The following is a 23281-nucleotide window of genomic DNA, read 5'->3' as shown; positions in this document are numbered from 1 at the left end:
TTATGAAAATAAATGCCTCTTTTTTTGTTACAATCATTTAAATACCCCCATGCTTCATCTATTGTGACAATTATTTTCTATTTTTCTTTGGATAAGTGTTTCTCATATAGAATTCTGCAGCGTGTCCTGCGTCGAGCGATATGCTTTGGAAGAAGACGATGCACACTGCGTTTTTTCGTTTTCTTTAGATTTAAATCAACGTTTATCATTTTGTTTACAGTGGACACCGAGCATTTTAATGATTTTGCAACTGTCCTTTGAGTAGGGGGATTTTCTTTTAACATTAAACAACGTACCTTTTGCAATAGTCGAAGATGTTCGTTTCTTCCTTGGATACTTGTTTGGAATTTTTGTCCGACTTGAGGCTCCAATTTGACGTTTTTTTTCCTTTCTTGTTGATGATATTACCTATCGACGCTTTAGATATCACAAAACCATGACTCTCACATCGTTTTTGGATAACGGAGTATGCACATTTCTCTTCGGAAAGAGCGTAAATGTAGCCTTCGAACCACTGCTTTGTTAAATTCAAATAAGAACAAAATAAATAAATTTTAAATAAAAATTTTAATAATCATTTTAAATAAAAACAAAACTTTCAAGCCACAGACGATAATTTTGACTTTTAAAAACATAGTACAATTGCAATTACTTCTTTTGCAGCAAACGATTTTTTATTACCGCTTACCAAAATCATCTAAAAAATGTGCGAACAGCCTCTGTACAGGGTGTACCTTGTATATGTTTACTAGAATTAAACGCAGTAATGAATTTGAGGTAAATTATTTGGAAATGTGCGAGTTTTCATCGTTAGTAACTTACCGAAACTGTGACAGCCATAGCAAAAAAAAAAAAAAAAAAAAAAAAAAAAAAAAAAATATGCAAATAAATATCGCTGTTAAAGTATCGCAAAGATGAGAAAACATAACTTTCCTAATTTTTGTAATTACAAATTTTTTTTTTTTTTCAGATTTCTAGTTCCAGGATGGAGAATGGGATGGATTTTAATCCACGACAGAAACGAAGTCTTCGGTTCTTCTGTAAGTGCTTTAAGCCTTTTAATAAAACAGTACTGCCCTGCTGTAAACAACATTACGTCGTACCTGGTTTGTTAAGCAGTTAGAAACAGCAAAAATATTAACATCGCTTTTAAAACTTATAAAATTCATTGCAAATATTTACTCAATATGAAATCTGCTTGAAAAAGCGGAGGATTCTGAAAACGTTCCGACCTCAATATGTAGATGGCTTCTCAAATCAACCGAAGTGGAGGGGGAACTTGTTTGGGCATCACTTGATAACTACCAATGAAAATTTCAGCAATTTTGAACGAGAATGTTTTGTTTGACAATTACTCTTGCGAATTGATGTGACGGTTTTTGCACAAATGGAAAAAAAATCGAATATCGTGCTGTCATTAGATAGTCGGCCCACCAGCGGCCGAGCGGTAAAGTCGCTGAACATTGGTAATTCTGCCCGAGGTTCGAATCCCGCTAACGGGCTGGCTGCATGGGTGTTTTCGTGATTTTCCCCATGTGTAACGGGTATACAAGCTAGTTTCCCTTAGAAAGTCCTCCACGAAGGAATCCGTCCCCTTAGGCAGATAGCCCTAGTGTGCTTTGCCGTCATTAAGTAAACCAAACCAAACCATTAGATAGCTGTTTTGGAAAGGTAATGCGATCAGGTCAGATTAAAGAGCAGTTGGACACAGTGTACGGGAACTCTGCATTATCATTTGCTTCTGTGAAATTTTGCGCAGCTGGATTTAAACGTGGGCGTAACACTTTGGAGGGCGATGAACGTTCAGGACGGGACAAAACCTGCAACCACCGAAGAAAACATCGCTTAAATCCACAAAATGGTGCTGAAGACCATTGAATCAAGGTTAGAGAGCTATCAGAATGTTCAAAGAATGTTTTTGCCCCATTTGGTTTTTATTTAAAAACACACAGTTACCTCCTGCCCAACATATGTACAACACGGGTCTTAAGTTAACTAAAACATTAAAAGTTACATGCATGAATAAAACGAACAAAAGCAGAGACCAGTAGTCTGGACTGCACGAAAGCAGATAAGCTCACTGGCCAAGTCACTCCGAACATTTTTCCAATCATTCTGCAAGCATAATCTAGGGCCATCAAATGTAGAGTATGAGAAAATCAAATGTTCCACATCCTGAGGTACTCTTTTTGAACATTCACATAAATTGTTTAATCTTAGATTAACTAGCAATTTGGGCATACCCGGTCTTCGCTAGACTTAACAGCATTATCGGTCCACCTCTCCCTTTGCAGCACGTCACGGAGGTTCAACCTCCGCTAAGCTCCTTCTAAGCGAACCTCCAGGAGAGGGCGCGCCACCTAGCCACGCCAGGCGGCACTGGTCGTTTGATTTGCTACCTGCCAGTCGCTCGGGCGAGTTCGTCGCAGTGGGTCATTACCCAGCAAACCGGGGGCCACCCCCCGGCTACCAGAGCCGTATCGCCCAGGACATGCCAAACCCCGGGGACAGCCAATGAGTGACCTTTTCCAGCGCCTTCAGAACCACCAAGTTCATAAATTTTATACCCCCGTGGCCGAGACTGCCTAGGTACAGGTCCTAGCCAGTAGCTTCGCAGAGGTCTCTACGTCGACCCCCGGGGGTGATCTTAGATTAAAACGAAACAGGTATCTTGAAAATTTACCGTGACCAGATAAAAACTGAGAAACTTTAAAATTTATAGAGAGGAAAGACTTGCAATGCAGTATATGGTAAATAGAAGGAAAGAACTTTTTGATGACCTCAGCACTACAAGATGAAATATATTTCTTATTCCACTTAGCTAAAAGCTTCTTATAATGAAAAGACTTCCAATAGCTCTTTGGAATGCTAACGTTGATATCAATGGGTAAATTTAAGGCATCTTTAGCTAAGAAATAAGCTCTTTCATTTCCATAGAAACAGTGATGAGTACGCACATAAGCAAAGTGGATATCAGTTCCTCCATTTTTAAGCGAACTGACAGTTAATAGGGTTTCGATAACTTATTTGTAGCAGCTGGTAATACTGTTCAAAAGTTGAGGAGAAGAAAGAGAATCGGAACAAATAAGGTACCTTGAGGATGTTGTCCCACTATCCTTGATCCATTTGACAGCAAGATAAATATGCAGAAGTTCTGCTTGAAAAATTGCGCATTCATTCCGTATACGGTGTTTAAAATAACAAACCTCAGAATGGTCTTCAAAAAGAACGCCAACCTTGTTGTTCATCTTGCTGCCATCCGTAGAGAAAACCATATGAAAAGTCATTTCACTAGACTGTTTGCCACATTTGAACCAAGATTTAGATATGCACAAGTTGGCAGCACGTTGGGTGCCGCGTTTGCTCAACTTTGGACCAAAAACGTGTCCTGGTGAACATCTGCACCGTTCTGTTGGCGCAATACACAGGAGTGTTTTCAACTATTAATCTCTGTAGATGAAACCTGGATTCATCGTTACAGCCCAGAAACAAAAACACAGTCAAAACGGTGGACTGCAAAGGAAGAATCGGCTCCAAAAATGGCAAAAACTGTTCCTTCTGCCTTGGAAAGTGATGGCAACAATTTTCTGGGAGACCCATGGGATTGTCTCAATAGATTATCTTGAAAATAGAAAACTATTACCGGAGCATACTATGGAACGTTGGCCAAGAGTGCACATAATGAAGGATCTTGATTAAATGCATCAACTTGGACAATTGCCGCTGCTTATGCTATGAGGTTTTGCACATATAAAATAATAGACCGATACCGCACCATACATTTGTAAACACCCGTAAATATTCATTTGATGAAATGTTACGATGACATGAAGCATACTTATTTAACGTAATATATATATTAACATAAAATTATATTAACGTAAAACTACTTCTTGAAGAAGTATAAGGCTTAGAACGCAATTTATTAAGCCACATGCTAGAACCGAAGGTAATCAGTTTTAAGAAACTTGGTAAAAATCTACTCGTAGATTTACTTTTTCTCTTTATCTGAAACAAAGTATCTTTTGTTACAATTTGTTACTTTGTTGCGATTATTTTTCTTCCTAGATACGGAATGGATTACAGTCCTTATGCCAAAGAATCATGGGTAGTAACACAATCATACAAGGAGCTCTACCGAGTCTATTAAAGGACACTCCGCAGAAATTCTTTAGCGAAGTCATCACATCTGTAAAAGTAAGTATTGTCGTAAACAAAATATTAAAATATATATATTAATATTTATTTAAATATAAAAAATCTGATGTGTACCCCCACATGACTTCCTTGCATGGAATATTAAATTATACGCATTTTTCTCGCATTTCCTTTAAACTTATTTCCTCGAATTTCGTTAGAGATATATTTCTCATTCAATTAATTCAATTCTCACTTCGCGACAAGGAAGAAAAAAAAAAGAAAAAAAAAAAAAAAACAGAATATTTTTATTAAAAACTGAAAGAAAGACAAATACAGTTAAAACAATTAAAAACACAATTTTTAACAATTAAAGTTACAGTTTCTAAACACAAAACCAATTCGGAAAACGAGCAAGAAGGCAGATTTTTCGGTGTTTCTTTTTGGTGCCATCCGGCAAAACACTGGATGTACAGGAAGACTAATTCACTATTCTGCTAAGTTTCAAATGTAAACAAATATGGCTGCTATAGTAAAAACAATTAGGCTTAGCCGCACTTAAACAACTTTTGAATTGCTGATAATTCTACAGCTAATGCATACAGATTAACTAAAGGCATAGAGAGCTTAATCGGAATATTAGAACAACACAATTCACTCATTTTGAAAGCACAATGCACGATTTACCAATATATTAAGAATAAAAAAACTGCGCTTACCTAGTCGAGTAACAGAGTGGATGTATATATATATATATATAAATTTTTGATGCGGCCGAATGCAACCAAACAGGGAGGTGCACAGCTACATGTTATGGCAGTCCTGTATACAAAATTTCATCGTTCTGAGGCTACTCGTTTTTGAGTTATGCGAGATACATACATATGTACGTACGTACAGACGCCACTAAAAATCTCTTCTAAATCCATTTTAAATAAGTTTTATAATTCGTTTGGAGAAAAATAGTCCTTTATTTTTGCCCTCACGTGCAGATGTCACCCAGAAACATCGTTAAATTGCATTCGATAGGGGTCAAACTGGATACCTTCGGTGAAATATGGTCCCCGGAATTTTTTCGTGATTACAATACTTCCTTTAGTTCGTACGGGCCCACCAGCTGCCGAGCGGTAAAGTCGCTGTACACTGGTAGTTCGGTCCGAGGTTCGAATCCCGCGAACGGGCTGGCTGCATGAGTGTTTTCGTGGTTTTCCTCATCTGTAACGTGTATATGTAGACCGAAATTGGAGAATGTCGACTTTTACAAGAGAGAATGTCAACATTCACCAAATACGTCGGTGAAAGATCGAATATTTCTTTACATTCTTGTACATTCGGACCCTCACCGGTGTACGTAAGTCTGGTGGCGTTAATACGTAAGTACCAAAATTTCAGATTATTTCGTTTAACTTTACGATACCGTAGTTATCGTCGCACGAATCAGAATATAACATATTTATAAGTAACCTGAATTTGTAAAAACTGTAGTAATAATGTTTTCATAATTTACATTTTCCTTTCGTAACAAAAACAGGCCCACCAGCGGCCGAGCGGTAAAGTCACTAAACACTGGTAGTTCGATCCGAGGTTCGAATCCCGCGAACGGACTGGCTGCATGGGTGGTTTCGTGGTTTTCCCCATGTGTAATGTGTATACCAGCCAGTTTCCCTTATAAAGTCCTCCACGAAGGCATCCCTCCTCTTAGGCAGATAGCCCTCGAGGCTTTGCCGTAATTAAATAACCTAACTTAACTTAACCTAACCTTTACTTCATACAAGGAAGTAAAAAGCTTTAATCTAAAATAACATAGAAAGTGCTCATAAAATTAAGAGATTAAAAATTAAAACAGAAAAGTTTTGCTATCGTGAATGAAATTTCACACTCTTAGCTATAAAATTTATAATGAATAAGCAGAATAAAAAAAAATTCGATTAATTAAAAAGATGATGTAACTTTATTATTTCTTTTGTCAGGAGTCCCCATTTTTTCATTTAATTTCATGTGAAATTCTGGAATTCATTATCGCTTTTGCTAAAAAAATTTTTTATTCTAAATTAAAGCTGATGCAGCTGATACCGATAACTGTTATTCTCTTTGTTTAAAATCAATCATATGCGTTCAGTTACGTATAGGCTAATTCTAGACCACAGAAATGAAACTTAGAATTCTGTCTGTCGATGTTTTTGTAGTTAAAGGTAACAAACTAAAACATTGACGATGAAGAGTTTAGTGAAAATTCTGAAAGATAAATGTAGTATACGCAAAAGTTACTAAGTTCGTCTTAAAATATGCTATAGTTGCAGTAAATAACAAGAAATAGGGTCGAAAATTTCGTGAAGCAAAAGAACTGTTCAAAGCATTCATTCGTTATCATTATGCTTGTTAAAGTAATTTGTTTTGTATAAATAGGAAGAAATTTATTACTTAAACAAAATAAATTGTTTTTACACTCATAATGTAAACTCCATATTTTTTTAATTAAGAAAGACGTGTTAAATTGTTAAGCGTGTACTTGAATTCATTTTGTTTAAAAATTATGCGATTACTTGCAGTTAACACAATGAAATCTTGATTTGTTAATAACTTTTCATCGAATCAACCTGTAGAGACATTAGGTATTTTTTAGAATCAGAAGAGATGAAAAATCCCGGGGAATCAAACCGCGGACCTCTGGAATACCGGCCCAGCGTGCAGAACCACTACACCACAAAGGCACGCCAAGGAGGTGGGAGAAATACCTTATATACTCCCCCTTTTAAAGGGCGACTCGGGCTTTTAATGGACCCAATTGCCAAATCCTGGGTATGAAGTGTCATCATCCACAACCCTTTTTAGTTCGGGCGCCACTATAGGGTTCCTTACTTTTTAAAGGCTAAGTTGCTGTTGAAAGTGAAGAATCTTAAGAACTGCTAAGCAAGCGAATAATCGCTTAAGTTCGTGTGACAAGAAACAAGAAGATTCTAGCTTTATTATAGTATTTGAATAGAACATGTGGCAACGATTAGATAATTCTATTCTTTAAATGATATAAATTTTGTGCATTATGAGTTATAATATGAACGAAATATAATACTGTTAAGTGAATCTAGCGCCAGAGTGTCGCTATGGTAAACAAATACTAGAGTGAATTTTAAAGAATGCATTTATTCTATTGTGGTTTATGCGCTGTTGGCGAAGTAGATTTAATTCAATCCAATAAGTTTAAGTGAAATGGAAGAAAAAATGCGTATAATTTAATATTCCGTACAAGGAAGTCATGTGGTGTACACATCAGATTTTTTTATCTTGAATAGCGGATGAGCTGAAGAGGAGAACGTTTTATCAGATTAAAATTTAACAGATGCTTGACCTTTTTTTTTTTTTTTTTTTTTTTTTTACATACAGAATTTGTAATATATTGTATATAATTAGATTTTAATCTTTTCTGTACTGTAATAAATGCTATGGTCTTTGTACAGACGAATGCTTCCATTGCGTACTCCGTATTATCGGAAATTCCAGGATTGATGCCTATTATGCCATCGGGAGCTATGTACATGATGGTAAGCCTCCGTTTTAGGATTTCAGTATGTTTTTCTTTAATGCTAATTTTATGCTTTTCTGTTGTTCCTGATTTTAAAATCTGTGTGTATTCTTTCCTACTATCGACTAGACTGTTTTTGTTGTTTACTTGAATTACAAAGGAAAGTTAAAGAATTAACTCAAATATTAAGTATTTTTTGTCAAACTGCGCTAATATGAAGTTCATTTTATAGAGGAATAGGAAACAAAAAAATTCTAAATTACTCTCTTAAATTATGGTTGGTGCTGCCATCTCGTGCAATTAAAAGGAAACAGTTATAAAAATGAACCTTATTCTCCTGAAGCTTGTTCTCACTAGAATCAATCTAAATTGTATAATAATTTAAGAATAATAATTCTAATTCTATATTGAATCACATCAATATAGAATAATTTTCTTTCCCAGCTGTTGGCACATGAAATGAAAAACTGCGGTTTAAAACTGAAATTGGAAAACTAACAAATGAGTGTTAATTAAACATGTGGTATTTGATTATGCAATTTTTTTATTTTGAAATGTTCGTCAAGTTAATATTTTCGCGAATAATTATTTGTATTTGCGCGAGAAAGTATTTGCATTTCAAGGTAAATGTTGAAACACGTTTCACAGTTTTATATGCGCTGATGCACTGATCAATTCATTAAAAAAAACAGTGTAATCTGTTCTGTGTGGGTAAACTGAAGATACTAATACTGATGACTTGGTAAATACTGCAGGTCCATAAATTATATCATATTAAAGGAATAGTGGTTTCATAATTCAGTTCTTTTTTAAATGAGAAATTTATAGTGTTTTAATATTTAATTTACTCTATTGGCGTATTCCAATTTTTCTCTGAATGTAAAACTTTTAGCAAAATGATAGACTGATATTCCAAGCCAATGTGCTGCCATCTAGTGACCACAATCTTCAGCAGAATGATAAAATTGGAATTATAACGTTTTCAAAAATTTAGTACAAATTAAAACATTTAAGCACGATTATATTCAAGTGGGATTACCTCCTTGCTTCGCTTACAAGTACCACTATTCACGAGTAGTATTAGATATAAGTAATTTCTTCAAAAATTATTTCAAAGTTCACTGTTTTGCATACAGTGTGCTAAATTCATTTGCTTTTCTCGTGGAATAGCCATTTTACGCGTAAATAAAAAAACTACAAACAAAATGGTTATTTTAAATATTTGGAGATGATTGATTTTTCAACTCTCCAATTCATTTTTGTTTTTCTGAAACGCGTTTTGAATAAGCGATGAAGGTTCAAGACGAATTTTACTGCATTTGTTCGCAGTATGAAAATATTTACCAGAAAAACTATGCTAACTCTTTTTTACCAGCGCATTCTGTTCACTGATTTATTCCCACCTCTTCGACTTAATGCCTCATGCGCTACAAATAAAATTTCCTCTGCAATGCTTAGTATAAGACCAGAAGAAACATCCTTTGTTCAAAGGCAAAGAGACATTTTTATATTTTTTGTGCATTCTAAGATTACCTACTCAAATCAAATTCTGGAATGGTATGTATAATTATGTCACCGTCTCTACGTTAAAATACAACTGCAACCATGTTCTAAATAGGTGCCCCACAAAAATATAAAAACAGTGTTTTAATATTTGTACGAAACTGAATAAAAAAGTATTGAAGAATTTACCTTTAATTTAAGATATGGATGGCTACACACACACACACACACAAAGAAAAGAAAAAAAAAAAAAAAAAAAAAAAAAAAAGAAAGAAAGAAAGAGAGAGGGATTCAATAATTTTTTAGAGAATATCCCATGTCTTTCAAAAGGCGTGAAGAACGTAAAACCATCATTCGCAGAACGGAACTTGGATAAACAAACGAGAATAAAAATTTTTCGGTTCCTTAATGAATAATCAACTGTGCAACCCAAACTCATAAGATTCACTACTTTCTCTTTTCCCGTGTAGAGACATTAGGTAGTTTTGGAGCAAGAAAGATGAAAAATTAGCAACTGCCTTCGCCGGGAATCGAACCACGGACCTCTGAAATACCGGCTCAGTGTGCTTACCACTACACCACGTTAGGAAAAGATAATACATTATATACTCCCCCTTTTAAAGGGCGACTGGGGTTCTTTTAGGGGACCCAATCGACCCTTTTAGTTCGGGCGCCACTGTAGAAACAATAGGTTAATTGGAAAAGCCGAAGAGATGAAAAATTAGCACACGCCTTCGCCGGGAATCGAACCACGAGCCTCTAGAATACAGGCACAGCGTGCAGAACCACTACACCACGTAGGCACGCTAGGAAGGCAGGAGAAATACCTTACACTTTGTAGTATCGTGTGGCCCCAACTTGTCAGCAGTTGTGGTAGTGACTGCTACGAAGTTGGAATTTACACAAACACGTAAGAATTATTTAAAGCCCTTTTTATTCAACTTTTAAAATAACAGCTGCGTCCACTTGACGCTCACAAACTACGCCGACCCGGCGGTTTAACTGAAATAGAACGTAAAACTGAACAATAATGACTGGATGAATAAAATAGCGAGATCATTATCCACGAGGCTCTGAGATCTTAAACTAACCTAACCGCGTTCTAAAATACCGCTGAGATTCAGCGAGCTTACTAATTAAGCAGTTGAAAGATTTAGCAAAAACTGCCGAGATAGGCACACAGGCCGAAACGCGCTGCTCTTAAATTTCTACCTAGCAACCTTCACGTTCGCGATTCAAGAAGCACACCTACAATCTCGTTTTCCTTCTATTTAAACTCAACTTACTTCTGCTAAGTTTGAATATACTGCGCGCTCTACTACAATTTACATGCTCTAGCATTGGAAATTCTAGGGGAAAGTAAAGGCTTGACAGAAAAGATAGCTTAAAATAAATGTTAGTTAAAATAAATATAAACTCTACAACTTGAATAATGAAAATTTTAGGGTTTTCTTATACTATCATCTTTTAAGAAAGTCTGACAACTCACTCAAAGAATTTGAATGTAATCAAAGAACCTACTTATGTAATTTGCTTAGTATGTCCTCGTCCTCCTAGATGTTTCGTGTAGTCCTTGTTTAAAACATAAAATTGCGGTTGAACTTAAAAAAAGCGATGCATATGCGTTTTACTTTACACATGGAACTCCGAAACATGGATTTAACCTTACATCCTAAACGTGAATGAGTTTAAGGGTTAGTAAGTGTTTCGTTAAAACTTGCAGAAATTCTGTAAAAAATATGAAAAATAGAAAAAAGATTTCAGTCGAAGATCTGTGTCATTATATCCAATTTCCACGATATTCCAATTTGTTGACCCCGATAACGCTGTTAAAATTTATAGAAACTATCGGTTGAATTTGTTATAAATGAAATACGTATTCAATTAATTATGTTAATTTCAGATATCGTTAAAAAGCAAATGAAAAAGAAAGTTATTAAAACTTACGTTATGTTTAGTTTGAAAAGCAATTCCAGTCATGGTAACATGTACCAAAATATCTGGAATGCATAATAAGGAAACGTGATGCGAATCAAAACTTTGAAAGAATCTGCTAAAGAAACTTTTAACATCTTAACTTTAACGTTTGTATCATTTACTTAAGCGTAACCGAAAAAAGAAAATCTCAAAGCTTTCAGATCTTACATTACACCCAAAGGGGCCTTTTTTTAACGTTTTGTGTGTTACCTTTATTTATTAAATATCATGTTCATCGCACTTAAAGCATAAAATTCAGTTCAACAGCAATATCGCAAAATAATTTTAAAATGAACCTATCTTTAAAATTTCCAATACACAGTCTCGCGCACTGGAGATGAAAATGTGTTGGGTAGAGGCAAGCGAACGTTTTTTCTTATACGCATGCGTATTAATTATGATGGCGCAGCTGTCTCTTCTACCGACACATCCGTCATTCGAGCTTCGAGCGTATGGAGATGGTGAGATGTTACTTGCTGTGTGATGGTCAATACGATTTATTCATTATACGTGTAAATAAAGTGTGTTGTCCTAAATCGATGCCTTCTTTACTCTAAATATTGGCCTCTGAACAACAAATGGTAGCAGCTCCGTGGTTTTGTCAAGAAGAATTGGATATAAAATACCAACTCGAAACCGAAAGTGTCTTAGTGGAAGCTAAGAATGGAGAAGTGGAACGTTCCCGAATTAACTGGAGAGAACTATTTTATTTGGTCATTGAAAATTAAAGCTGCCTTATCACTGAAAAGACTTGACTCGGTAATTTCAACAGTAAAACCAGAAAATTTAGACGAGAAAGATGAAAGATTGTGGAATGAGAAAAACGCTGACGCCGTAGCATATATAAAACTTTCACTATCGGATCAACAGGCGCTTCAGTTCTCCACAGAAGAGAATGCAAAAATTCTTTGGGAAAAAATAAAGTCAACATTTACGGGACAAGCCGAAGATCGAAAAATAGATGCTGATAATGAGTTAAAAAATTTAGAAATGAAGTTGCACGAGTCGGCTAATGATTATATCGCAAGAGCGAGAGGAATAGCAACTAAGTGTCAATCGCTAGGACTAGATGTATCTCCTCGGGAACTGGTGTTTTACACAGTCCGTGGACTTCGGGGAAAATTTTCTCGAATTAGGGAAATTGTTAAACCTCAGCGTGAAAAAACAGTTGATGAAGTACTCGAAATACTTCGTGAGGAAGAGTCCGTTCACAATTCAACGAATGGGAAACGACCTGATGGAAACAACGCAGAAGCCATCGATTTAGGACAACAAAATGCTTTTTTATTTCCGTACAGTGTTGCCATTGCTCGCTTCGAAATCGTTGAGTTTGTTAATCAGAACTTCATTGAAGTTTTGCAAAATATGAAATATATAGCAAAACAAATTCCAAATTTGTGGTTCCAGATGCCCATATTCGTGTGGAAACGTACGTTATTCAAAATTGGATGGCTCTAGGTACCGTCGTTTTGTCACCATACGAGAAACATGCACACATTTATGCAGATTCTTCATTATTTAATTTCATTAAACACAATAGAGGGCGATAATATTTGGTGACAACAATTTGAAAGTGACACAACGCTTGTAGTGAATCAACGCAAAATGTCAAAACAGAATTAATAGTCCTTCTCTGCAAATTGGCCCTTTGGACTAAAAAAAAAAAAAAAGTAAATGAAGAAGAATATACGATACTTTGAAATTTCAGGAAGTAGGCTTCTCTACTCTATCGCAGATAGTACTTACATATGACAAATTGTATAAAAAGTACCTACATATGATAAGTACTTACAATGAACTGAAAGAATTTAACATATTCAGGCGTGGTATGGTAAGAGTCCTTGCAGCCCCTGATTTTGGCCGCCGGCATACTTTTACGCACTGCACCCCTTCTAGAAACTGACCTGCATAAAGAACTAATGAAATTAAGGGGTGTTGGAATTCCAAAATCTTCAAAAAATTGTGATTTCGGATTTTTGCATTTTCAAATTCTCTATACTTTTATCTTTCTAAAAATACCCTTCTTTAATCTCTATGAAAATTAGAACTGTAAAAAAATCTAGTTTTAATTTGTCTTCTACTGCTTTGATCAATGAGGATTTTTACATAAAAACGCGTTTTTCTCCAAACGTGATCTTCTTATACTCGATGTACCTTTTCTCAGGAACTACTGCTCACAGGTATCTAAACTTTTTATGGCTTATTTATTAGGTTTCCTAATATTTACTGAAATGAGCTTTTTGTAATAAACTTAGAAAAAAAAATTTTTTAAATTTTTTTGTGTGAGAAAAATGCTAAATTATACTATTCCTAACAAAATATTGTATAATTTACTCTAAAATTCAAAATGTTTCAAAAGCTCATTTCAGTATAATCAGATAGGTATACTTTAATTACAGAAAAATTTCAATCTTGTATCTACAGCGTATTTTGAGAAAAGGTACATCGAAAATGGCCAATTTAACATTGTCGGTATAGGGGTTTCTGATACTCCTTAAATCGTTCACGCATTTTGCTTATCTGATGAAAAACCCAGAAAAACATAAAACTCTATTTTTGAACAGAAACTGAGTTATAATATTTATTTCAAGTGCACTTCTCGAGTTTAGACTCACGTGGCAAAGTCTGTGATCTTGTCGTTAGAAGAGAAAAATACTAAAAAAGACATTCGCAGAATGGCAGCTGCGCAAAGAACTAATATAATCCGAGAGTTTGTTGATCCAGGTAATGAAACTAAGACACGGATAGCGCTGTTGTTTGCGAATCCTCAGATTGCCAACTGCGCGTTTGCGGCTCGGGAAAAAAACCTCTCAAATCTGCTCAGAAAAAAGCAGAAATAGAATAGCCGAAGAGAAGGATTGCAGATTAGTGAATGTTATCTGTTTTGTATCGAGATGTTATAATTTTTTTAAAAGAATGATATGCTAAACAAACATGCTGTGTTTCTAGAAGAAAACCTGGCGGTAAAAGTGATCTAAAATAAATATTTTGAATCTGATACCTAATTTAATTTTCTTCTATTAAGAGCCAAAGTCTAACAAGAGCCAAAGTCTTTAGAATTTCTAACAAGAGCCAAAGTCTTTAGAATTTCCAGTACATAGTCTCGCGCGCTGGAGATAATTTTTTTTTTTTTTAATCCGTAGTGTTGCCATTGCTCGCTTTGAAATCGTTGAGTCTCTTAATCAAAAACTCATGAATGCCTTACAAAATATAAAATCTATAATAAAACAAATTCCAAATTTGGGTTTCCACATGCTTCCCATATTCGGGAAGATGCTTAATTATTCCAAATTCGATGGCTCCATTCTTTTATTGGCCCACCAGCGGCCGAGCGGTAAAGTCGCTGAACACTGGTAGTTCGGTCCGAGGTTCGAATCTTGCGAACGGGCTGGCTGCATGGGCGTTTTTGTGGTTTTCCCCATGCATAACTTGTATACGAGCCAGTTTCCTTAGAAAATCCTCCACGAAGGCATCCCTCCCCTTAGGCAGATAGCCCTCGTGTACTTTGCCATAATTAAATACACCACCACACCATTCTTTTATCACATTGCGAGAAACATACGTACATTCTTGCAGATTCTTCATTATTTAATTTCTTTCAATATAACACAGGGCGATAATGTATGGTGGCAACAGTTTGAAAAGTGAAACAAAGCTTGTCGTGAACCAATGCAAAATGGCAAACAAAATTAATAGCCCTTCTGGGCTAATACTAAGGTTTTTTCCAAATATATGTTACGCATTCCAGGTCGCCGTGAGTCAGTTCTTTGGCCATTTTTTTTTCTACAGTACATCAAAAACCTAAATTCTTTCTGACCAGTAGTTATATCCACGTTAAATTTAGGTATTAGTAAACAGTGGCCGTAATATTCAGGTAATGAATTATACCCTAATACTTCAAAAGATGCGTATGCATTAAATAATGCTGTAGTTTTATTATTGCTCCATCTCGGCATCTTCGATATGACGGAAAACATGGACACGACGTCTCATAGAACACAGTTCGGAGTTACTGCCCGGATAGATTTTCAGCTGATTCGAAGCAGAAACGGAATCGCTGACTCATCACCCCTACTTTCTATTCCGGGGAAGCGAAATAAGCGTTTACATTAGCAAGTCACTCGGAGAAATATAAACTGGCCTTTACCCAAGTCCCGGATACACGAGCCATCTTGCTATTTCCATCAATCTTCCCCGTCCAATGTAATCATAAGAATTTCCTTCGTTGCTTGACTCTTCTCATTAAACAGAACTCATTTTTAATGGATACAAATCACTTGTAGGCCGAATACGATGGTGTCTATGATCGTGAAAGACAAAAACGCTATTAAATCGACTATCATTGTGAAGGGGGGTGAAACTATAGCAAACAAAGATCAGAGTCGTTAGAGCATGTTGAAAAATTGCTTTTGATCTGGATAGAAGAGAAACATTTTTATGCAGTATGCATTTTCGTATTAACAGTGTTTCAATAATAACAATAAGACTTTTTCTAAGAACGGATTAACTGTTTTGCCTTCATTTCTCATTGGAAGAATTTGCTTGGTAAACGTCCGAAGTCTAGGAATGGATTAATGCGTATACCGATATGCTTTTCATAAGCTGATCTTGTTTTCCAAATGGCCAAAGAACTGGCTCACGGCGGCCTGGAATGCATAACATATACATAGAAAAATCCTGTATATTAGCCCAGAAGGGCTATTAATTTTGTTTGCCATTTTGCATTGGTTCACGACAAGCTTTGTATCACTTTTCAAACTGTTGCCACCAAACATTATCGCCCTGCGTTATATTTAAAGAAATTAAATAATGAAGAATCTGCAAGAATGTATGTATGTTTCTCGCATTGTGATAAAAGAATGGGGTCATCAAATTTGGAATAGTGTAAGTTTCCTCCCGAATATGGGAAGCATGTGGAAACCCAAATTTGGAATTTGTTTTATTATAGATTTCATATTTTGTAAGGCATTCATGAGTTTTTGATTAAGAGACTCAACGATTTCAATGCGAGCAATGGCAACACTACGGATAAAAAAAAACTTTTTTATCTCCAGCGCGCGAGACTGTGTATTGGAAATTCTAAAGATTTTGGCTCTTTTTAAATTACTTGAATATGATATTTAATAAATAAAGGTAACACACAGAACTTTAAAAAAATGTCCTTTTGGGCGTAATACAAAATCTGAAACGTTCAGATTTTTTTAAAAAACTTTTTGTGTGTTTTTTTATGTATTTTTATTTGTTTAATTTACTTATTTATTCATTTATTTTTTTATTTGTTTAATTTTTCATTTTTAATTAATTAATTAATTTTTATTTGTTTAATTTTTAATTAATTAATTAATTAATTAATTTTAATTCCAGGAAAATGATGATTTTTTTACTTTTACTTCCCGATTCATTATTTGTCCTGTTTAAATTTAGCTTCCATAAGCTTTATGATTCGAGCACTGAGTTTCCCTCAGTACTTTTTTAGCAAGATCATAAAAGATTCCTTAAATAAGGTAATTTCTTCTCACGGTACAATTTAGAAGCTCTTAGCCTGATGGCTCTTAGCCATCTTCTACTTTTTATACCTAGATTTTTGTAATTAAAAATTTTGCATACGTGCAGTGTCGCTTACATATGAGACGTTACAGTACGTATGTTTGGAACAAGCACAGGATGATCTGCACGTGGCGACTATGAAATTTATGTGTTAGTATTTGGAACCTCTTGCGTGAATACTAATTTATGTTTTTTCTCTCTCTCCGATAGGTCGGGATTGATATTCCACAGTTCCGCGGATTCCGGCACGACATGGATTTCGTGGAGAAGCTTGTCGCTGAGCAATCCGTCATGTGTTTACCGGGAATGGTAAGAATCTTTGGAATACGTAATTTAAATAACAACGGATGTCACTGACTCCCCAAAAATAGACTGGCACGCCCTAAAAAAATAAGATTATTTATTCATATATCCACAATATTGCCTATGATAAATGGTTGAAGCAATTTAAAAGGAAAATTACGTTAGAAAAGCTAATTAAAAATTTAAGAACAAAATTTTAAATGGTTAATACCGTTTTTTTTGTTGTTTTAGCAAATATAAACGCAGCCATATAACAGTGTTTATCTAATTGCAGTGATTTTCGCATAATTGCATTGGGCTCAAAAAGTGTTTACGTTGTCTCGATATCAACAATTTAAAAGTTGTTTAAGTGCGACTAAGCCTAATTTTTGTTTATTATAGAAGCCATACTTGTTTACATTTGAAACTTAGCAGAATAGTGAATTTAGTCTTTCTGCGTCTCTAGTGTCTTTTTGCCGAGCGGGACCAAAACGAAACCTTTAGCACCGAAAAATATGACTTCTTTCCCGATGGACGAATTGCTTGCTTTTGCGTTGAAATAATTTAAAAAATCGTTTTTAAAATTGTTTTAACCGTATTTGGTGTTTTATGTTTTTCTATATCTTTCAATTTTTAATGGAGATAATTTGCATTTTTATGTATTTTTGCCTTGTCGCGAAGTGAGAACTGAATTAACTGAACAAGGAATCTCTAAATGAAATTCGAGGAAATAAGTTTAAATGAAATGCAAGAAAAATGCTTCTAATTTAATATTCCATATAAGTCGTGTGGCGTACACATCAGATTTTTTAATGATGTATTAACACGAACTATATAACACGAAAGTCACTTAATTATCAACTAAGAATTATGAAAATTTGTAGCATTACTGTAATGTACCGGCGAAGCAAAACATATTTATCTTCCAAATTTACTCATAAAAATCAGTGGTTTAAAGGAAAGGTGTTGCCATTGACCAAAATAAAATATTTTTATCTCCCACTCTTTAGCATTTCGCGGTTCGGCAAAGCGTAAGGTATTTAATTTTTCTTTCAGATTTAATCTGTTTGTGATTCATTAAAAAAGCTGAGCAAATTAAAAGCAATGAACTAATTCTTCCTTTCTGTTTTTAAGAATTGCAAGCTGGATACGTTCAATTATATTAATAGCCGGACGCATAATAGTAACTAGTCAAGGCGTGCAAGTCGGCTAATTAAATAACAGAGTAAAATATTTTGAAGAATAAGGTTGTAGAGTCATTAGGATTTTTTTTAGAGGCAGAAAAGATGAAAAAATAGCAAACGCCTTCGCCGGGAATCGAACCACTGACCTCTGGAATACCGGCCCAGCGTGCTACCGTTACACCACAAAGGCACGCTAGGGAAGTGGGAGAAATACCTTAAAGGTAAATGCAATTTGGCAACAAACCTTTTAACCAGGTAGAAGCATTCGTGCCTTTAAAAAAAAGAGTTAAAAAAAAAGAACAAAAAGTGATAATATAAACACTATTATGTTGCACGTACCATCGTTATTATACACTATTATGTTGCATGTTTTGCTTCGCCGGTACATTACAGTAATGCTACAAATTTTCATAATTCTTAGTTGATAGTTAAGTGACTTTCGTGTTATATAGTTCGTGTTAATACATCATTAAAAAATCTGATGTGTACGCCACACGACTTATATGGAATATTAAATTAGAAGCATTTTTCTTGCATTTCATTTAAACTTATTTCCTCGAATTTCATTTAGAGATTCCTTGTTCAGTTAATTCAGTTCTCACTTCGCGACAAGGCAAAAATACATAAAAATGCAAATTATCTCCATTAAAAATTGAAAGATATAGAAAAACATAAAACACCAAATACGGTTAAAACAATTTTAAAAACGATTTTTTAAATTATTTCAACGCAAAAGCAAGCAATTCGTCCATCGGGAAAGAAGTCATATTTTTCGGTGCTAAAGGTTTCGTTTTGGCCCCGCTCGGCAAAAAGACACTAGAGACGCAGAAAGACTAAATTCACTATTCTGCTAAGTTTCAAATGTAAACAAGTATGGCTTCTATAATAAACAAAAATTAGGCTTAGTCGCACTTAAACAACTTTTAAATTGTTGATAATTCTACAGCTAATGCATACAGATTAACTAAAAGCATAGAGGCTTAACCGGAGTATTAAACAACATAATTCACTCATTTTGAAAGCAAAAAAAATATGCGCAATTTACGCATATATTAAGAATAAAAAATCTGATGTGTACACCACATGACTTCCTTGTACGGAAAATTAAATTATACGCATTTTTTCTTGCATTTTAATTAAACTTATTAAATTGAATTAAACATACTTCGCCGACAGCGCATAAACCACAATAGAATAAATGCATTCATTAAAATTCACTTTGTTTACCATAGCGACACTCTGGCGCTAGGTTTACTTAACAGTATTATATTTCATTCATATTATAACTCAGAATGCACAAAAAGTATATAATTTAAAGAACTATGTAATCGTTGCCACATGTTCTATTCAAATACTATAATAAATCTAGAACTATGTATTAAAGAAATTAAGCAAACAAAACAAAAAAGAAACAGTTTTTCAAAGACGATTGAGTATTTCTCATTTAATTAATTCAGTTTTCACTTCGCGAGAAGGCAAAAATACATAAAAACTCGAAATATCTATATTAAAAATTACGAAGTAAATCTCAAACACTTATTTCCTCGAAAAAATTCCAGAATGAATTAAGCATGATTTAACTGGCAATAATAAATGAACGCGTTATCTTTGTTGTTGCGAAGCTAAGTTTCTCTAGATTGGCAACAAATCCACTAGTCTCCTGTTTCAAATGTAAACATCAATGACCGCCATTAAAAACAGGCTTAGCGGCAATTAAACAACTTTAAAATTGCTGATAATTCTAAAAATATTGCACACAAATTTACTAAAGGCATGAAATCCTTAACCGGAAGATAAAAAGAACATAATTCAATCATTTTTAAAGCAAAAAATGTACAATTTACAAACATATAAGAGTAAAGAAACTGAGATCACTGAGCCGGGTAATAGAGTGGATATATATATAAATATATTTATATACGTTTGGTGCGGCCGATTGCAACCAAAATGCGAGGTGCACATGCACATGTTATAGCAGTCCTATATGCAAAATTTCAACGTTCTGAGCTACTCTTTTTGAGTTATGCGAGACACGTACGTACGCACGAACGTACGTACATACGTTCGTACAGACGCCACGAAAAATTCTCTTAAAAATTAATTTTAAAGCAGTTTTATAATTTTTTTGAAGGAAAAGAGTATTTTTGTCTGTCCTTACGTACAGATATCACGCAAAAACATCGTTAAATTGCATTTGATAGCGGTTAAAATGGATATTTTCGTTGAAATATGCTACCTGAAACTTTTCGCGATTACAATACTTCCTTTTTACTTCGTACAAGGAAGTAAAAAACTGAGCTTACCGATCCGAGTAACAGAGTGAGTGTATATATTTATATAGTACTTTTGATGCAGCCGATTGCAACCAAACAGGGAGGTGCACAGCTACATGTTATGGCAGTCCTGCATACAAAATTTCATCGTTCTGAGGCTACTCGTTTTTCAGTTATGCGAGATGCATACATATGTACGTACGTACAGACGCCGCTAAAAAAATCTCTTCTAAATCCATTTAAAATAAGTTTTATAATTCGTTCGGAGAAAAATAGTCCATTATTCTGTCCTCACGTACAGATGTCACCCAAAAAGATCGTTAAATTGCATTCGATAGGGGTCAAAGTGTATACTTTCGGTGAAATATGGTACCCGGAATTTTTCGTGATTACAATACTTCCTTTACTTCATACAAGGAACTAAAAAGCTTTAATCTAAAATAACATAGAAAGTGCTCATAAGATTGAGAGATTAAAAATTAAAACGGAAATTTTTGCTATCGTGAATGAAATTTCACAGTTTTAGTTATAAAATTTATAATGAATAAAAACAGTAATGAAAAAAATTCGATTAATTAAAAAAGTGATGTAACTTTATTATCTCTTTTCTGAGAAGTCTGCTTTTTTTTTTTCCGGAAAAATTTATATTGAGATTTAATAATGTGAGGCAAAATGAAGAATATGTACTCGAAAATTCTTTCATCCGCTTTTAAAGCGCTCGTTGAAAGAATTCTTAATAAAGGAATATATTCCACTGTCTTTCAATACATAATTTTTATTTATAGTAAATAAAATATTCATGTTGTAGATATCTAGCTTCGATTAAGTCGTTATACGTATTTCCTGCACATCAGTTATAAACAATGGCATGATCGATGTGGAATTATGATCGATTACCAAATAACCAATTAAGCAAATATATCTCCATCAATAAACGTAACTCTCGATGCGATGGGAATAAATAAATAAATTTTATTTCCCTTATCTATAGATTCTGCCTTTTTCATACTGATTGTGGCTGGATTCAAGAAATATAAGAGCTTTCTTATCATTAATTCTCGAAAACCTTTAACTAAAGTTTTAATACAGTAATTATCGTCTCATTTTCAGTTTGGTATTTTAAACAACTGCTGTAAAGAAAATTTTAAGAAATTATCTCATTATGCCGGATATGCTCTCGTGGTTAGTAGTAGCAACTGCAAGACCCGTGGGTCGAATCCGGAAGAAGGTATGATTGATTTTTTTTTTATACAGGTAATCCTTGTATATAATAGGTTTCTAGAAAATGCCGCGTTGTTTGAGACCCAGAGGCGGTATAAAAAGGGGGGTTACGTTCGGAAAACTTATTAAAAACAAATATTTTTTACTTCCTTCTACGAAGTAAAAAGGAAGTATTGTAATCGCAAAAAGTTTCAGGCAGCATATTTCAACGAAAATATCCACTTTGACCGCTATCGAATGCAATTTAACGATGTTTTTGCATGATATCTGTACGTAAGGACAGAATAAAATACTCTTTTCCCCCAAAAAATTATAAAACTGCTTTAAAATGAATTCTGAAAAGAATTTTTTTGTGGTGTCTGTACGTACGTACGTAGGTACGTATCTCGCATAACTCAAAAACGAGTAGCCTCAGAACGTCGAAATTTTGTATATAGGACTGCTATAACATGTAGATGTGTACCTCGTATTTTGGTTGCAATCGGCCGCACCAAACGTAAATAAATATATTAATATATATATCCACTCTGTTGCCCGGCTCAAATCTCAGTTTCTTTACTCTTTCCGGCGGTCCTTTCCTCCCATTTTGTTTTTGTAATCTTTTACAATTATTGGTTTTTTACAGTTCTTTTCCGTGTTCCAACATCCATCATCGAGTTATTATGGACTGTACTTATCAAACGTATATTCTTCTTGTCTTTCCAATTCACAACCTCATTTTTTCTTTTTTTTTTCTGCTGAGTAGACGTTGAAGCCATCTCTCACTGTCTTGTATCTTATGTAAAATGGCGCGGATATTCATAAAACCCGGGGCAAATTTAATTAGAAATAGAATGCCTTATTAGTGCGACTCTCTGGGAGGTATTAGAACAAACAAAAATAAAAACTCAAACAAGTAAACATTTAGAAAACGTTTTAAACGTTTAAAAGTTTTAAAATGTAGAAGAACGCTTGAGGCGCGTTGCAACCACCCTGCAGAAGTTTCATTTGAACGCGCTAGGCGCGTTACGGACGACGAAGGTTAATTATCCAATCAATTGCATTAAAACCGAACCTAACTTATTTTGAATTAAGATTTCTTCACGAACACGAGCACTTGGGCTTAAACAGATTGCTGCTTATCGCTTTCCTTTCTACCGCAAAGATATCCAAAATGTAAATGTTCTTGAAAACGAACGTGGAGTGTTTCAGTTTGTTCATGGCCGCAAGCTATTTACCGAAATAAAAATGAATATTTAATCCGACTGGGCCTTCCGAGTTTACTCTTCGTTATAGATCAACATTACAGTATTTGCTCTTCGTTATCCATGAACATTTTAGAATTCTACGCCTTCAATATTTCTACATCGTCATTACTTCTAAGAGTTTGCTTCATTACATATATATATATATATATATATATATATATATATTATGTGTGTGTGTGCTATAAGATAAAGAATATTTAAGATGAAATTCTAACTTTTAATTTGTAACAGTGTCTTATGTCTCGATTTTAGTTTGGTTCTATCTATAAAGAAGAAAGTCTGTGTGTTTGTTCGCGATTAACTCATTAACTACTACAGCTATCGTCGCCAAACTTTCTGCAATTCTTTTCTGGGTCCTTGAAAAGGTCGACGTCCACTTTCCCTCCTCCC

At 34.5% G+C, this 23281-nt stretch overlaps 2 protein-coding genes across 4 annotated transcripts in view; one reads left to right on the top strand and one right to left on the bottom strand.

Moving 5' to 3' along the window:
* The window catches only part of LOC146996608 (uncharacterized), a 269060-nt gene that overhangs the window by 52767 nt on the left and 193012 nt on the right, over positions 1 to 23281 (bottom strand). The window lies entirely within an intron of this gene.
* LOC118186418 (tyrosine aminotransferase-like) overlaps positions 1 to 23281 on the top strand; it is a 109770-nt gene that overhangs the window by 68017 nt on the left and 18472 nt on the right. For 2 of the 3 annotated variants that reach the window (XM_035356507.2, XM_035356506.2), the window contains exons 8-11: positions 971 to 1040; positions 4069 to 4197; positions 7593 to 7676; positions 16895 to 16993. In XM_035356507.2, coding sequence (XP_035212398.1) covers positions 971 to 1040; positions 4069 to 4197; positions 7593 to 7676; positions 16895 to 16993 — 382 coding nt within the window. The remainder of the gene's footprint in view (positions 1 to 970; positions 1041 to 4068; positions 4198 to 7592; positions 7677 to 16894; positions 16994 to 23281) is intronic. The other variant, XM_035356508.2, reaches the window with a different exon arrangement.

Source organism: Stegodyphus dumicola, chromosome 7, assembly GCF_044657685.1.
Source record: "Stegodyphus dumicola isolate Sdum_Otavi_A_Nest chromosome 7, ASM4465768v1".
Classification (NCBI taxonomy): domain Eukaryota; kingdom Metazoa; phylum Arthropoda; class Arachnida; order Araneae; family Eresidae; genus Stegodyphus; species Stegodyphus dumicola.
The sequence above is the reverse complement of the archived record's forward strand: the minus strand, read 5'-3'. Positions and strand labels throughout refer to the sequence as shown.